Here is a 17905-nt window from a genome sequence, read left to right on the forward strand (position 1 = left end):
GACAAATCGGTGGAGAGATTGATTGATTCCCTAGAGGCCCTCAGACTTCCTGATCTCTTGTTGAAAACATAAATATTCACAGGAAAAGGGAGGAAGCTGGAATAAAATGAGACCACCAAATTTGGACCTGCCTTCTTTTAATGCCGCTTAGAGAAGTTTTGATTAATTCAAGTCATGCCAGGTTACAACAACCTTGATCCACTTCAGTGGATACTAGGAACTAGAAAGGTAGAAACTGTAGGCAAGAGGAAAATAAAAGAAACCATGAGCCTGAGAATGCATCTAACTCTAGAGGCAAAAATCTGAAAATCTCATGAAGAAAATTGCCAGTTTTGGCTTAAAACGTGAAATCTGTTTGCATAGTCTGACTGGAGCTCTGGTGTGTGTGTGTGTGTTAGTCACTCAGTTGTGTCCATCTCTTTGTGACCCCATGGACTGTAGCTCGTCAAGTTCCTCTGTTCATGGAATTCTCCAGGCAAGAATAATGGAGTGGGTTACCATTCCCTTCTTCAGGAGATCTTCCCAACCCAGGGATTGAACCTGGGTCCGCCAGGTTGCAGGCAGAGTCTTTACCGTCTGAGCCCCCGGGAAGCCCAGGAATCTCTGGTAACTTTTGCAAATCGTCTCTACTGCTACTCTTCACTTATTGCCTTGAAGTGACACCTACATTACCGTGACAGAAGCTCTTACACTAAAAAGGCTTGGAACACTCCACCTAGAACCCCATCCTCTTTCCACTGTTCATCAAATCACTTTTTGCTCAATTCTTGGATCAAACTTGGATGATTTTCCTAACTGAACAACTGACCTCACCTGGAATCTGCCAATCCAGCTATGTTGTCTTCTCCCTACCAGCAAAGATTCAGCAGACACAATTGGGGAACTGCTGAGTTGATGGCCTGTGGGGCCAAGTACAGTCGGCTGCTCGTTGTAACAAGATTAGCTTCTATGAGACTAATAGGAGAAGGAGGTCCTTTAGAAGAGTGTCCTTTAGAAGGGTGTTTTCTCAAAGCAAGTTGTCTCTTCTAGGAATCACTCTGGCGAGTGAGTACCTTCCAATGTCTGTCTCTGAGGACCTGGCCCTGCTTCCTATCTCTTCCACTGAGAGAGGCAAAACAGGAGAGGGAAGGATGAGCAAATGGCCATGAATGGATTTCTTTGCCATTTCTCTGGGACCAGAGAGAGCAGATAAAGGTCTGTATAGTCAAAGCTACAGTTTTTCCAGTAGTCATATATGGATGCGAGAGCTGGACTCTAAAGAAGGCTGAGTGCTGAAGAATTGATGTTTCTGCATTATGGTGTTGGAGAAGACTCTTGAGAGTCCCTTGGACTGCAAGGAGATCCAACCAGTCAATCCTAAAGGAAATCAACACTGAATACTCATCAGAAGGACTGATACTGAAGCTCCAATACTTTGGCTGCCTGATGTGAATAACTGACTCATTAGAAAAGACCCTGATGCTGGGAAAGATTGAAGGCAGGAGGAGAAGTGGACAACAGAGGATGAGATGGTTGGATGGCATCCATCACCGACTCAATGGACATGAGTCTGAGCAAAACTCTGGGAGATAGTGAAAGACAAGGAAGCCTGGTGTGCTGCAGTCCATGGGGTTGTAACGAGTTGGACATGACTAAGCCACTGAACAATAACAACAACCTCATTACGAAGCTTTAGAAAACTAACATATACCGCCCAATGTCCTAGCATACTATGAAATGCTTAATGGAAATGCAGAGGTTAGAGGGACAGGGAAGGAAGAAGGGTGATGTTTTGGACTGGCCATAGGAAGAGGCCAAGTAGACACTTTCCCTTTCTTTAACTCACCATCTCCGAAGAGCTGCAGGATAGCAAGGTCCACCTGGCGCTTCCATCCAGAGTCTTTTTGGATGGCAATGCCATAACCAGTGGAGGCAAAGACCTTCCCACTGCCAATGGTCACCAGCTTGCAGCCCTCATCTCTACCGGCCATGTAGTTCAGCACGGCTGCATCATAGATGAAGGCATCCAGTTTCCTGTGTGAGAAAGGAGCAAACAAACCAAGTCCAGTGGAGGAATTCGAGTCCAAAACTACCTATGGGGCCATTAAGAGGAAGAAGCAGGACTCCAGCAGACTATGGGGAGAATTGGTTCAAAGCAGGGCTCAAGGTGGAACTCAGCCAGAAGCTAAAGCCTAACTCCCAGGTGGTTCTTTGTATGATTTCAGATTGAAAGGAGGAGTTTTTTCCCTCCTGTTGGGAATGATGAGAATGCAAGTTGGGCCTGGAGCCAACTCATAAGCTGTGTCTGAAAAGGAGAAGGAGTAAAAAGGAATCAATAAAAATAATAACAGAAATAATGAAAAGGAACCATCACAATGATAGCAACAAATAGCATGGGTTAGACTTACGTAACATTTTTCATTTCTCAGTTCATTACAGTCCAGAGTAGGGGATAAGTGTAGGTGGATGAGGAGCACTGGATGGGCAATGGTATTTTGGCGGTCAGAAAGGTTTTAGTATTTTGTTTTGCAGCACAAGGAGAGGAGAGAGTTGCTGGGGGTGGTGGCATTTTAGGCTCAGGTCAACAGTGAATGTGTGAAGCCCCAGCCAATGCAACATACAGGAAAATTCAGATGTCTCATGTTCCCAAACATACGAGAATCTCATTGTATGTACAATGCTTTGCAAGGAGAAGTAGTCAGGGAGTGGGGAAAGGCTAGGGGCAAGTTCAGGAAGGTACAGGTCAATATTTAAACACAATAAATGGAGAAGAAATTCAGATAGAGAGGTTTGCAAGAAAGGCAGGCATCATGACCTGCGCTGTTCAAGTGCAGTTCAGTTAGCCTTACCCCTCTTTAAGAAAAAAGAAGGCCTTTTGGCATGACAAAAAACAGAACACTTTTTCCAAAGGTCCATGAGTATCCTTTAGAAGGGTGTCTATCAGAAAGTCAGAGCTCTGAAGGGCTTGAGAACTGTGATTGCACCAGGGGCCAGACAACCCAGAGTCATCTGTCCCCCAGATTCAGATCCCACCTTCTGAAATCTGCTGTGACTTTATAACAATAAGACAGAGTCTAACAGTATTTAAGTAAACATGCCTCTGGGAGGCTCATTCCGAACAGGAGCCACCAGGAGGCCTAAAGGCTGTCAGTCATCCTACAACACAGGAAATCAGCTATGAGACCTAAACTCCAACAACTCTCATGCTCAACTGTCTGTCCTATTCCACAGCTGTGGCTTCTGAGGGAAGGAACCGCCATGGCTGAGATTATGTAAGCCAACATATTTGCAGTTTGTGAGTTCTTTTGAATGAACAATCCACTCTAGATTATAGAGCTGGATCAAAGAGTGCCAATTTTGTTGGAATTGCAGATCAGTTAACATATTCTTACTGTTTGTTATCTAAAAGCTTTCACCCTTTTCATTGTTTCTTTCTCACTTGTCCATAAGACACCAAAATCAATTTCACTTTTAGGTCAGCAGGTCTTTATTTCATGTGTAACACATGAACTTGACTCTCCTCTTTGACTTTTATATCGATTACATTCTTATTTCACTGTGACATTCATGCAAGTAAAATAGAAATTGTTGAAAATATATATAATGAATAATACCAGTGGAATCTCCATACACTGATCTGAGTTATACCATCAGTTTAACCTGGAGACCCACGAAGTGCAAATGCAGTCTTCTTTGCTTGAACTTGGTGTGGCACACAAACACGGTGCATCTTATTCCATGGATGTTTAAGAAATGTGAGCAACACAGCAAAGATTCTGAGCTTGGAAGCAGTTCTTACCCTGTTTTCAGGGAGAGCAGTGCATCATCGACACCTCTCTGGTTAAACTTCCCCATGTAGGCATGCATTTCTGCATAGTTATTGCGAATATTCCTCTCCGTGCTGCCGTTGGGCACAGTGCCAAAGCGGAAAGGGGGTGAGAAGTCATTAGGTCTCTGGAACTAAAAAGAGAGTTAAAGAGAGACAGAGAAGATGAATGTTTCAGAAAATGTGGAGAGATATTAAGTTAACATTTGTGGATTTATCATGCAAGGGACCAATGAGAGTTCACCAAACATATTAGCCCTTGCTCAGGAGTAGCAATTGCTATCTGAAAGTGAACTTCAATTCAACTCAATTTAATCCATATTGTGAAGAGCTTCCTAACTGCCCACCCCTGACTTGAATCTGTCACTCTCGTCTGCCCCGTGTATGCACACTGCACAAAACCAGGGATGATGGGAATGAGCTATTAGCTTAACTGCAGTGGGCTGGTTGCCTTTATTTCTGAAAATTGTGTAAAATCTGCTTCCAGGCCCCATCATTGGACTATTAAGGCTCTAGGATGTAAGGCAAGCTACATCATACTCCTGAAAATCACTTGGGTAGCAAATATGTTTTGCTAAGAAATTCTCTCTTTACTTTCCTTGATGCTTTAAAAGCCCATATGTATCCTACATGAGTTGTAGGAGAAATTGTAAAAGCAAATGCAATTTTAATTATGTTCCCTCTTGTGTTTAAGACCTGAGAGTGGATTGCCAGGGCATAGCATAATAAAGGGAAATCTCTTGAATTTTCACCCGTATGACATCAGCTTTGTTTCTGGCTATTGCCCTGCAGTAATCAGTCTTTATATTGCTTCCTGAATGCACAATTCGTGCATTTGTATCTTCATGGCCTCGGAGAGTCTGTTCCCTCAGCATGATCTCACCTTTCTCCCTGAGCCAATTCATGTCCTTCACCTCATTCATGTAACATCAGAGCAATTTCTTCAGGACACTTTCTATGAGTTCCTTCTTCCATCAAGTTTACCCAAGAGTGAGTCATCGGTACTTGGTGTTCTTGGTCTAGATTCTTGTAATTAATACTACAAATTCATTTACTTTCTAAATAAGCTGACCAAGTTCTGAGAGCTGGTCTCTGAGGTAATCAGGAAGCTCTAGATTGAGACAGATATGGATTGAAGACCAGCTCTGAGTGTGTGTTAGTTGCTCAGTCGTGTCCAAGTCTGCGATCTCACGGACTGTAGCCTGCCAGCCTTCTCAGTCCATGGGGTTTCCTAGGCAAAAATATTGGGGTGGGTTGCTAGTTCCTTCTCCAGGGGATCTTCCTGACCCAGGGACTGAATCCAGGTCTCCTACATTGCAGGCAGATTCTTTACCATCTGAGCCACCAAGGCAAGTAACAGGAGCTCTCTGTGCATCATGTCCTCATATATAATAAAAAGACAGTACTGTCTACTTTTCAGGATTGTTGTGTGTATTCAATGATACAATGCATTGGAAGTACATGACCCAACAGTTTGCACACAGTAAGTGCTCAATAAAGACTTCTTATATCAGTTTAAATTCATGTCTACATTCTACATTCTCTAGTGAACTTCATACTCTCCAAGTTTCTCATTCTATTAGGACAGCACTGATCAACTAGAGTATGACTGGAGTTCACAGTCATATATGCTGTGCCTGGTATAGGAAAGCTAATGTAGATATTTAAAGTCCACTTGGCTTCAACATTAAGTGAAGTGCAGTGAAAGTCACTCAGTCGTGTCCAACTCTTTGGGACCTCATGGACTGTAGCCTGCCAGGCTCCTCTGTCCATGAAATTTTCCAGACAAGAATACTGGACTGGGTTGCCATTTCTAAGGGAAGATATCTTAAAAATCTTTGAAGATACCTTTAAAAGTCTAACTTAGGAGTTCTCTGAAGCTCTGGAGCTGTCTGGGCTTACAACCATTCTCCTTTATCCTTCCCTTGACCTGAGACACTTATAGCGTCTCAGAATATGGGGATTTCATGGGCCACTAAATGTCACAGCACCAGTAACCATAAATGCCATCTTCATTGCTTAGAGTTGGCCATAGTTAAAAGTAAGGTCATGCAGGGGGGTTAGGTAATCTGAGATGCATCAAAAAATCACTACTTTCTGACTTACCACAGTGCTTTTTGCCATTAAGAGTTTTTGTTTAATTATTTTTTAAGGGGTTGTGGTTTTTAAGAAAATAAAGATACTACAAAAGAGTCAAAGAATTTGAGTTGTATGAACCACTCAAGATTAACTAGTCTAAACCTTTAATTTTACAAATGAAGACAGAGGCCCAAAGAGGATGAGTTATCTGCTCAATGTCATACCATGGCAGTAATGGCTAACATGATTGAAATCAACTGCCTTAATTAATAGTACTTCTTATGGTTCCCAGCAGATAACAAGTTTAAAGTAAATACGAATATGCTTTATTGGAAGAGACAGAATGCTATGCATAGAACTGCTAGTTGTAAAACTTCAGATATTTGAAAGATGGTGTTCCCCAGTCAAAAGTAGAGTATTCATAGATACCATGGCAGGCAGCAATATAACCAAATGTGCTCTTTTTAATCAGTAATTTTCCATTTTGTTAGGACAGTGAGAGCTGATGCTTACAATGACCGAGATACTCTAGGGTCTAAAGTATTTTCTGAAACATCAATGAAAGTTGAAATCATGTCCAGTACAATGTTGGTATAAATTTTTACATTCTAGTTTTTTGAAAATCGGTAGTCAATATAAGATAGATACAATAATTATTTTTAAATTAAAAATATTTTTATTGAAGTAGAGTTGATTTACAGTGTTAACTTCTGCTTTGCAACAAGGTGATTCAGTTATACATGCATGCTAAGTCAGTTCAGTTGTGTCTGACTGTTTGCAGCCCTATGGACTGCAGCCCACCAGGCTCCTCCATCCATGGGATTCTCCAGGCAAGAATACTGGAGTGGGTTGCCATTTCCTCCTCAAGGGGTTCTTCCTGACTCAGGAATCAAACCTAGTCTCGTGTCTCCTGCATTGGCAGGCAGGTTCTTTACCACCAGTGCAACTTGGGAAGCCCATTCATTATACATATATATATTCATTTCCATTATGGTTTATCACAGGATATTGAATGTAGTACCCTGTGCTATATAGTAGGACCTTATTTTCTATTATTGTACATATAACAGTTTTCATTTGCTAATCCCAAACACTTAATTCTTCCCTTCCCCACTGAGCCCTTCCCCTTGGGAACCACAAATCTGCTCTCTATAGATATGACGATTTTTGATTAACCAAATCAAATGGAATGTGATATCCAGAAGGCCTCATGTCCTGATAAAGCTAGATTATGGAAGTCTTCTGGGCTACTCTTTATTAACTTTGATTTCTAAATTATCTTTAGACTTCTAGATGCTGTTTTATATCTTTGAATACTTAAAAACTAAAGAAATAATGGAGAAACTGGAATATCCAAGATGATTTTGAAAAAGGAGGACAAAATTGAAAGACTCATACTACCTGACTTTGAGACTTACAAAGCTGTAGTCATTATGACAGTGGGACATTAACACAGAGAGAGTAAAGAGATCATGAGAACAGAGTGCCCTCAACAGATCAACACATATGGTGCACAGGCAATTCAGTAAAGATACAACAGTCTTGAACTAATGGTATTGGAACTCTATATGTAAAAAAGAGAACTTCATTCGACATCTCACAAGATATAGGAAATTCTCACATGCTAGTAAAGTAATGCTCAAAATTCTTGAAGCAAGGTTTCAGCAATATGTGAACCGTGAACTTCCTGATGTTCAAGCTGGTTTTAGAAAAGGCAGAGGAACCAGAGATCAAATTGCGAACATCCGCTGGATCATCGAAAAAGTAAGAGAGTTCCAGAAAAACACCTATTTCTGCTTCACTGACTATGCCAAAGCCTTTGCTTGTGTGGATCACAAGAAACTGTGGGAAATTCTGAGAGAGATGGGAGTACCAGACCACCTGACCTGCCTCTTGAGAAATCTGTATGCAGGTCAGGAAGCAAGAGTTACAACTGGACATGGAACAACAGACTGGTTCCAAATAGGAAAAGGAGTACATCAAGGCTGTATATTGTCACCCTGCTTATTTAACTTATATGCAGAGTACATCATGAGAAATGCTGGACTGGAAGAAACACAAGCTGGAATCCAGATTGCCGGGAGAAATATCAATAACCTCAGATATGCAGATGACACCACCCTTATGGCAGAAAGTGAAGAGGAGCTAAAAAGCCTCTTGATGAAAGTGAAAGAGGAGAGTGAAAAAGTTGGCTTAAAGCTCAACATTGAGAAAACAAAGATCATGGCATCTGGTCCCATCACTTCATGGCAAATAGATGGGGAAACAGTGGAAACAGTGTCAGACTTTATTTTTGGGGGCTCCAAAATCACTGCAGATGGTGACTGCAGCCATGAAATTAAAAGATGCTTACTCCTTGGAAGAAAAGTTATGACCAACCTAGATAGCATATTCAAAAGCAGAGACATTACTTTGCCAACAAAGGTCCGTCTAGTCAAGGCTATGGTTTTTCCAGTGGTCATGTATGGATGTGAGGGTTGGACTGTGAAGAAGGCTGAGCGCTGGAGAATTGACGCTTTTGAACTGTGGTGTTGGAGAAGACTCTTGAGAGTCCCTTGGACTGCAAGGAGATCCAACCAGTCCATTCTGAAGGAGATCAGCCCTGGGATTTCTTTGGAAGGAATGCTGCTAAAGCTGAAACTCCAGTACTTTGGCCACCTCATGCGAAGAGTTGACTCACTGGAAAAGACTTTGATGCTAGGAGGGATTGGGGGCAGGAGGAGAAGGGGACGACAGAGGATGAGATGGCTGGATGGCATCACGGACTCGATGGACATGAGTCTGAGTGAACTCCGGGAGTTGGTGATGGACATGGAGGCCTGGCATGCTGCAATTCATGGGGTCGCAAAGAGTCGGACACGACTGAGCGACTGAACTGAACTGGATCAATGTGCCTAGTCCTAAAACTATAATATGTCCAGAAGAAAATATTAGAGAAAGGCTTTGTCACCTTGAATTATACAAAGATTTCTTAGATGTGACACCAAAAGTATAATCCACCATCAAAAACAAGTAAGTTGGACTTTGTTAAAATGAAGAACTCTTTGCAGAAAGACAAGCCATCGGTGAGATAAAAATCTCTAAAAACAGTTTAAAACTATTAAGGAAATAAAGGATTATATAACAACACAGCAAGACTCTTATATGGTTACAGCATCTTCTGTAAGAAAAGAGTCAGAAATAGCCAACACAAGAAGAATGGGAGGCACAGGCCTATGGAAAGCATTGGTCTTGAAGGCAGACAATTTGGATTTGAATTCCAGTTCTTTGACCAACTGTATGAACATGGGCTAGTTCTTTAACTTCATGGAGCCCCATTTTCCTGGAAGTATTTTTTTTAATTACTATTATGATAATATCTAGGATCACTTAACACAATATCTGGCCCATGGCGAATTCTCAAAACTATTAACTGCTTCCAAGAGGGTGAAGTTCTCATACCTAAAACTGTCCCATGTTACATTATGTCCCCCAAGATGGAAAATTCCTGTTTCCTAATTTGTTCCTTAAACTTGGCCAGTCTGGGGACCAAACTAGTGAGTGTATCATCCCAGAATCAGCCAGAGCGGAAGCAGAAGTAAGCCAGCCTTTTCCTCAGAAAAATTCTTGTCCCAGATTGGTGAAGGTTAAATAAAACCTATATTTTTAAAACACTGGCACTGGGACTTGAATTTCACTGAAATTAATGGCCATGGGGAACTTTATTTTCAGTAAGGAAGAAGGAAAAGGAAGGATCTTCCAAACACCACCTGATGTTTCCAATAAATGCCCGGTAATAAAACTCACTCCAAGCTGTGAGGTGTTCTATGGCGCTTGTTTAACCTGAATGGCAGTCAGTGCTCCCTGGGGTTTGAGGAAGGAGTAAAACTTAGTACTGTCCAGAACCAGGGGTCTTAAAATCCATGGAACAGGGAGGACTCTGAGAAAAATTTTTTAAAAAAATTAAAGACCCCAGTACACTAAGGAAACCAGCATCGAGTTAAAAAGCTTGGTCTGATTTTAAAACAGGGAATTTTATATAGATATTCCTTATTAGTCACCTTTGGCTATTACAGAGCTTTCTTGAACTTGGAATGTTTCTCTAGATTATAAAAACATGTGCTTAGTTGCTCAGTTGTATCCTACTCTTTGTGATCCTATGAACTGTAGCCCACCAGGCTCTTGGTCCATGGAATTCTCCTGGCAAAAATACTGGAGTGGGTTGCCATTTCCTCCACCAGGGGATCTTCCTGACCCAGGGATCAAACTCGGGTCTCCTGTGTCTGCTGCACTGCAGGTAGATTCTTTACCTGCTGAGCCATCAGGAGACCCCATAAAAACATAAGAGAGGAGAACAAAAACACAGGAATGATGAAATTTTGGGGATCAGTCTCACTTCATAGATGAGAAAACTGAGGCTCTGAAGAAACCAAGGAGTTGTTCCAGGCCACAGAGTGAAATAGGAGGACCAGGGCTTGACCCTTTATAGGGCTTGACCCTTGAGCTGCATCCTCCAACTGCGGCTCAAACACCAGCTCCCAGCTCCTACCTTTGCTCACCAGCGAGGGACTCTATGCATGTGTATGTGGGGCCACCTGGTGAGGGCACCCTTCCCTTCCTGGCATATCAGATGCCAACTCCCTCTCAGGGTTCAACCCAGGGATTCCAGCCATAACTGTAAGCAGGCTCTCACCCAAGGGCAGGAAGGTGCCAGAATGTTAAGCGACCTGTAATCTCACTTGATCTTCCTGGAGAGCAGCTGGGAATCAGAATTCAGCCATCTGAGAGGTTCAGATCATCTCAGCCCCCACATTAATGACCTCAAAGTGAGTGAGTCTTGGCTATCAGGGAGGGGAAAGGTGTGGAGGCAAGAACAAGGCTCCACCCCAACCCAGAGATGAGGGGACTTGGGGGACCCGGAGTGGTACTGGCTAATCCCTCCCATTAGAGAGGCCCTTCTGCAGCCTTCAGAGAGAAAGGGAAAAGGCGAGATGTCAAGGAAGTGGCATCATCAACTCAACAGACATGAGTTTGAGCAAACTCCAGGAGATAGCGAAGGTGAAGGAAGCTTGGTGTGTTGCAGTCCCTGGGGTTGCAAAGAGTGGGCATGACTGAGTGACTTAACAACAACAAGGGAGTGGAGACCTGGTCCATTTTGCTTGTTTATTAAATACATAAACTGATTTTACTATGTATATGGCATTATTACTTTGTTCATAGCAGCTACTGAGACCCAACACCTATGTATGTGCTGAGAATAACTCTCTCAACTCTTTTAATGATAACAGTTTAAATGCCTCCATTTATTTGATAAATATATATTCTGAGCATCTAATAGTGCAGAGCTTGTATTTATTAGGATGCAAAGATGAAAACATCAGACTCTTGTTTTCAGGAAGTTTATATACCAGAGAGGGATGTAAACATTCATTCAGTTTTTCATTCCTTTACCTTTTCATTCATTCTTATAGACATTCAGCACATATTTACAGTATCTATCACCATATTCTGGGTGCTGGGGGTGCAATGTGACAGGAGAGGAAGAACCTGCCTTCAAGGAGTTCATACTGTAACAAAGGGGACAGATAATAAACCTTTTTTTTTTTTTAAATGTAGTGGACTGGGGACTTTGTGGTGGCCCAGTGGTTAAGAATCTGCCTGCCAATGCAGGTGACACAGGTTTGATTCCTGATCTTAGAAGATCTCACATGCCCCAGACATGATCTCACATGCTAAAGCCCGAATGCCCTACAGCCAGTGCTCTGCAGCAAGAGACACCACTGCAAGGCGAGTAGTACCCGCTCACTGCAGCTTGAGAAAGCCTGCATGCAGCAATGTAGACCCAGTGCAGCCAAAAATAAAATAAACTATAATGCGTAGTTGACTAATACACAGCCACAGATTCTTTTCCAGTCCTTGTATAAGAGATGAAGCCTACACTCTCCGAAATTAATTCTGATCTGGCCTTGTGACTTGCTTGACCAATAGAATGTGCAGAAAGAAAACTCTGGGACTTCGGAGGCTTTGTCATAAGAAGCTTTGTAGTTTCCACCTGGGCCTCTGTAAGAAGTCAACACCCCCATGGGCTCCATGTCAGAGCTGTGATGTGTAGGAACTTCTGCCTCCAGGCCTGGCTGAACCCAATCTTCCAAACACTCCAGTCGGGGCACCGGGCAACCCTGCCCGCATATCTGACCCACAAGTTGGCGAAATACAATGCAATGGCTCTTGCTTAAGCCACCAAGTGCTGGGGTAGACTGCTGTGCAGCCACAGATCACGAGCCCACAGGTGATCTCAAGTAGTGAAAACCGCATTCTGGGAAGAAACTGATGCAGCTTGGACATAGGACACAGGGTGACTGACTGGCAGGAAAACGAGTTTAGCCCAGCTGGCCTGAGAAGGCCTGTCTGAGAAGGTGGGTCTGAACAAAGCCCTGGATGAGAGGAGGAATTCGGCACATGAAAATCAGGGGAAAGTGCAGCAAGTGTAGGGAACAGCAAACACCAAGGCCAGACAAGGAGGCAAGCCTGGTGTGGCTACTGGGCCAGGAGCCACGTGCAGGGCATCACGGAATCGTGTGCCATGACAGAGGAGCCCAGAGCAAATGGTGCTGTCCTGAACAGGCCTACAAAGGCTGAAGCCCTGGGGCTAACAGATGAAGTGAGAGTCTTCTAGCAAGGCAAGAGGGGCCAAAGGGTTTCTAGATAGACACCAGTCGGACAGGGCCCTGAGAGAGGCTGCATTCCCTTTCTGCATTTGTCATTCACTTCAGTTCAGTTCAGTCGCTCAGTCGTGTCCGACTCTTTGTGACTCCGTGAATCGTAGCACGCCAGGCCTCCCTGTCCATCACCAGCTCCCGGAATTCACTCAGACTTATGTCCATCGAGTCGGTGGTGCCATCCAGCCATCTCATCCTCTGTCATCCCCTTCTCCTCCTGCCCCCAATCCCTCCCAGCATCAAGGTCTTTTCCAATGAGTTAGCTCTCTGCATGAGGTGGCCAAAGTACTAGAGTTTTTGTTAGTTAGAGTAGTCTCTGCTTTTGAATATGCCGTCTAGGTTGGTCATGGCTTTTCTTCCAAGGAGCAAGCATCTTTTAATTTCATGGCTGCAGTCACCATCTGCAGTAATTTTGGAGCCCCCCACAACAAAATCTCTCAGTGTTTCCATGTTTCCCCATCTATTTCCCATGAAGTGATGGGACTAGATGCCATGATCTTTGTTTTCTGAATGTTGAGCTTTAAGCCAATCTTTTCACTCTCCTCTTTCACTTTCATCAAGAGGCTCTTTAGCTCCTCTTCCTTTTCTGCCATAAGGGTGGTGTCATCTGCATATCTGAGGTTATTGATATTTCTCCCAGCAAACTTGATTCCAGCTTGTGCTTCTTCCAGTCCAGCGTTTCTCATGATGTACTCTGCATATAAGTTAAATAAGCAGGGTGACAATAATATACAGCCTTGACGTACTCCTTTTCCTATTTGGAACCAGTCTGTTGTTCCATGTCCAGTTGTAACTCTTGCTTCCTGATCTGCATACAGATTTCTCAAGAGGCAGGTCAGGTGGTCTGGTATCCCCATCTCTTTCAGAATTTTCCAGTTTATTGTGATCCACACAGTCAAAGGCTTTGGCATAGTCAATAAAGCAGAAGTAGATGTTTTTCTGGAACTCTCTTGCTTTTTCCATGATCCAGCGAATGTTCGCAATTTGATCTCTGGTTCCTCTGCCTTTTCTAAAACCAGCTTGAACATCTGGAAGTTCACAGTTCACGTAGTGCTGAAGCCTGGCTTGGAGAATTTTGAGCATTACTTTGCTAGTGTGTGAGATGAGTGCAATTGTGCAGTAGTTTGAGCATTCTTTGGAATTGCCTTTCTTTGGGATTGGAATGAAAACTGACCTTTTCCAGTCCTGTGGCCACTGCTGAGTTACCTCTCATTTGTCATTACTGGAGGCTAATAGATATGGCCACGGTAACCGGAGGGCATTGGGGCTGAAGAGGGAGGTGGTGCCTGGGTCCCAGTGGGAGTTGGATTCTGCACAAAGTCCATGCTCTAAGGGAAAAGAAACAGTAGAACCCCTGGAGCCAAACGGCCTGAGTTCAAACTCCAGCTCTGTCACTTGAGAGCTGCGTGACTTGGAGCAACTCACTTAACTTCTCTGTGCCCCAGTTTCTGTATTTGTACAATGGGGCTAATAATGCTACCTACCTCATTAAGCTTCTTACTATTCAACAGATTAATCTGGGCAACATGTTGGCATAGTGCCTGGCACAAGTTAAACACACTAGATTAGCTGTTATAACTGTCATCATCATCATTATCAGAAGCAACCAGAGAATTCTGGCTGAGTGTCAAGACTGAGTTTTTGTGCTGGAAAGAGCCCTGAGGCATGCAGGGATAAAGGAGAGAGCCAGGAGCCGAGAAGGAGATGCACTGGGATGAGGGTCTGGGTGCCAGGGGAAACAAGAAGAGCAGGAACATTGTAGATAATTCCCTACCACCCAAGACTGTGAAAGACACCACGTGCACAGCTAGATAAAATCAGGACCACAGGGTGTACACCAATGCCACTGAAACTCCAAAGGAGAAAGTGCAAGCAACCTGGCTTCCTGGATTGCTCTTGAAGGAGGCTGGATTTAAGCTGGAGGAGTGGGTTGGGTTTGGAAGGGTGGAGGTGGGGCATGAATGTCCCTTCCATTAGAAGAACCCTCCATTGTAAGACACTTGCTCCTTGGAAGTAAGGCTAATGACAAATGTACTAAAAAGTGTACAGTGTACTAAAAAGCAGAGACACCACTTTGCAGACAAAGAGCTGTATAGTTAAAGCTATGGTTTTTCCAGTAGCTATCTATGGATTTGAGAGTTGGCATAAAGAAGGCTGCGGCTGAAGAATTGATGCTTTTAAATTGTGGTGCTGGACTCTTGAGAGTCCCTTGGATAGCAAGGAGATCAAACCAGTCCATCCTAAAGGAAATCAACCCTGAATAGTCACTGGAAAGGCTGATGGTGAAGCTGAAGCTCCAATACTTACTCTGGCCACCTGATGCTAAGAGCCAATTCATTGGGAAAGACCCTGATGTTGGGAAAGATTCAGGGCAGGAGGAGAAAGCGGTGACAGAGAATGAGATGGTTAGATGGCATCACCGACTCAATGGACATGAGTTTGAGCCAAGTCGGAGAGATAGTGAAGGACAGGGAAGCCTGGCATGATGCAGTTCATGGGGTTGCAAAGCGTCAGACACCACTGAGTGAATGAACAGCCACTAAGACACTCCTCGTCCAGCTCTGTTCCCACAGTGAGAGAGGAAACAGGTCCTCACAGGAAAGTTTTGTGGCCATGATGCCAGGAAAAAAGAAAACACAAACCCTTCTACATGCTGATAGCACCCAGGCTTTTGTGCTGACCACCAGACTCAGCCAAGCGAGGTTCCTTAGCATTAGATCCTGGGAATGACAGCAGGCAAATGAAAGGAGGAGGGTGGCAATAAGTCCCTTCAGGGGTAGCTGGGGACCCTGCAAGATGGCTTTTCTCCTTCAGTCAGAGTTCTATCAGCATATGCAAATTAGGACAAACCAGCACTGTGACCTTGTAGAGATGGATACTTAATGTCCTGTTCGCAGAGTCCATCCACGTGGGACACAGAATCTGGGGGCTTTTGTGTGCAAAGCGTGACAATCCCTTGCATAAATATTCATCCCAGCACTCCTGCTTTAACATTTGAATCACAAAAAGAATCAATGCCCAGATGCAGCTCAGCTCAGCCGTCTGAGGCACCCAGGAGAAAAGGTGGGAAGGTTTAGGCAGCAAGGGTGGCATTTGGTGATGTGCTAGTGAAGAGGAGGTGGCAGAACAGCAGAATTTGGCGGAGAGCACGTTACTTACCCGAGTCGCATCTCATCATCGCTGTTACTAGCATCAATACCCTCCGTTTCCACAGGACTGTTTTATCATTGACTTCCTTTATTTTGATGTACAGTTTTACGAATTTTGTTATTCTAGTTATTCGTTCATTTTATCAATATACAGTCTGTGGAGTTGCTAAGAGTCAGACACAACTGAGAGACTAACACCACCATCACCGTACATAAAATGAAGGCTTCCCAGGTGGCTCAGCCGGTAAAGAATCTGTCTGCAATGTAGGGGACGTGGGTTCGATCCCTGGGTCAGGAAGATCCCCTGGAGAAGTAAATGGCAACCCACTCCAGTATTCTTGCCTGGGAGATCCCATGGACAGAGGAGCCTGGTGGGCTACAGCTCACAGGGTCACAAAGGGTCGGACATGACTGAAGCACCTGAGCCTGCACGCATATATAAAATGGACTCTTTTTTGTTATCGATCTATCTTTTAATCCATTACTGATAGTTTGGTTTTGCTTTGGGATCCAATCTGAGAATCTTTTGCTTTTAATACAAGAATTTGTGCTACTTTTATTTATTCATAGGAAAAAATGCATTTGGCACTCATTTAATCTTCTTAGAGCTGTCCCTCTTTTCTAACAATAAAATTTACCATTTTAAATATTTCTAAGTGTATAGGTCTGTGGCATTAAATACATTCATACTGTTGTGCACCATCACCACCATCCATCTCCAGAAATCTTTCATCTTCCTCAACTGAGACGCCGTACCTATTAAACAATAACTCCCCATTCACTCAATGAATTTTAATCGCGCATTGAATCTTTTTTAAAATTTATTTATCTTTAGCTGTGCTGGGCCTTTGTTGCTGCTCGGGCTTTTCTCCAGTTGAAGTGAGTGGAGGCTACTCTCTAGTTGAACAATGGGCTTCTCCTTGCAGTGGCTTCTCTTGTTAGGGTGCATGAGCTCTAGGGTGCTTGGGCTTCAGTAGTTGAGACACGAGGCCTCAGTAGTTGCAGCTCCCGAGCTCTACAGCATAGGCTCAGGAGTTGTGGGACACGGGCTTAGTTGCTCTGAGGCATGTGGAATCTTCCCAGACCAGGGATCAAACCCATGTCTCCTTCACTGTTAGGCAGATCCTTACTACTGAGCCACCAGGGAAGTCCTAACCATGTACAGAATCTTGTAACCAGCAGCAGGACAGGACACAGAACAAGTCCATCACCTCCAAGAACTCCTGTATGTTCTTTGTCTAGAGTTGTTCTCCCTCTACCTTTAGCCTCCGGCGACCACTGCTCTGTCCTCTGTCGCCACAGTTTTGTCTTTTCCAGAATGTCTGTCTTACAAACGAAATCACACAACATGTAACCTATTGAGACGGGCTTTTCACTTCTCATGATGCCCCTGAGATTCATTCATGCTGCTGCTTGTATCTGAAGGTCATTCCTATTTATTGCTGAGTAGAATTCCACTGTGTGGCTGCACTGGTTTGTTTATCCATTCACCCATGGAAGGACATTTCGGTTACTTTCAGTTTGGGATAATCATGAATGGAGCATGGATGTACAAGTTTTTGTATGAAAATAAATTTTCATTGAAGGTGAATACTGGGAGTGGGAGCTCTGGGTCATGAGTCACCCTCCTGCCAGGGACCTCCTCCCTTAAGTGCTCCTCTTTTTGCATCTCTTCTCTCTCTTGACCTTTCCATTTTTCCTATGAACTATAAAGTAAATTAGCTCAGTTGGTAACAAATCTGCCTGCAGTGAAAGAGACCTGGGTTTGATCCCTGGGTCAGGAAGATCCTCTGGAGAAGGAAATGGCAACCCACTCCAGTTATTCTTGCCTGGAAAATTCCATGGACAGAGGAGCCTGAGGGCTACAGTTCATGGGGTCACAAGAGTCAGACACAACTTAGTAACTAAACCAGCATGTAAAGTAAGTACACCCAAGATTATTGTCTTATTATTCCGCCTGGTTCTCATTCCTTCCATAATATGATCCTACAGCTTATCTAGGATGAAGTAGTTGTGCATGTGTGACTTCAGACTCTAAGCAACACCTGAAGGGGGGAGAGAATGGCTGGAGAAAGTGGTGTCCTCTTCCGTGGTGATCAGTGACCCCTTGTTTGCCCAAAGAGAGAAGAAGGTGAGATGACAACACAGACCAGACTCCTTGTAGGTATGACCTT

General features: G+C 43.7%; 1 protein-coding gene across 1 annotated transcript in view; it reads right to left on the minus strand.

Moving 5' to 3' along the window:
* Positions 1–17905, minus strand: part of GRIN2B (glutamate ionotropic receptor NMDA type subunit 2B) — a 367503-nt gene that overhangs the window by 17548 nt on the left and 332050 nt on the right. The window contains exons 9-10 of the mRNA XM_040235229.1: positions 3779–3939; positions 1826–2013 (exon numbers count right to left, since the gene is read on the minus strand). Of these exons, the coding sequence (XP_040091163.1) occupies positions 1826–2013; positions 3779–3939 (349 nt within the window). The remainder of the gene's footprint in view (positions 1–1825; positions 2014–3778; positions 3940–17905) is intronic.

The sequence above is a fragment of the Oryx dammah genome, unplaced genomic scaffold (genome assembly GCF_014754425.2).
Source record: "Oryx dammah isolate SB20612 unplaced genomic scaffold, SCBI_Odam_1.1 HiC_scaffold_29, whole genome shotgun sequence".
Taxonomy (NCBI): domain Eukaryota; kingdom Metazoa; phylum Chordata; class Mammalia; order Artiodactyla; family Bovidae; genus Oryx; species Oryx dammah.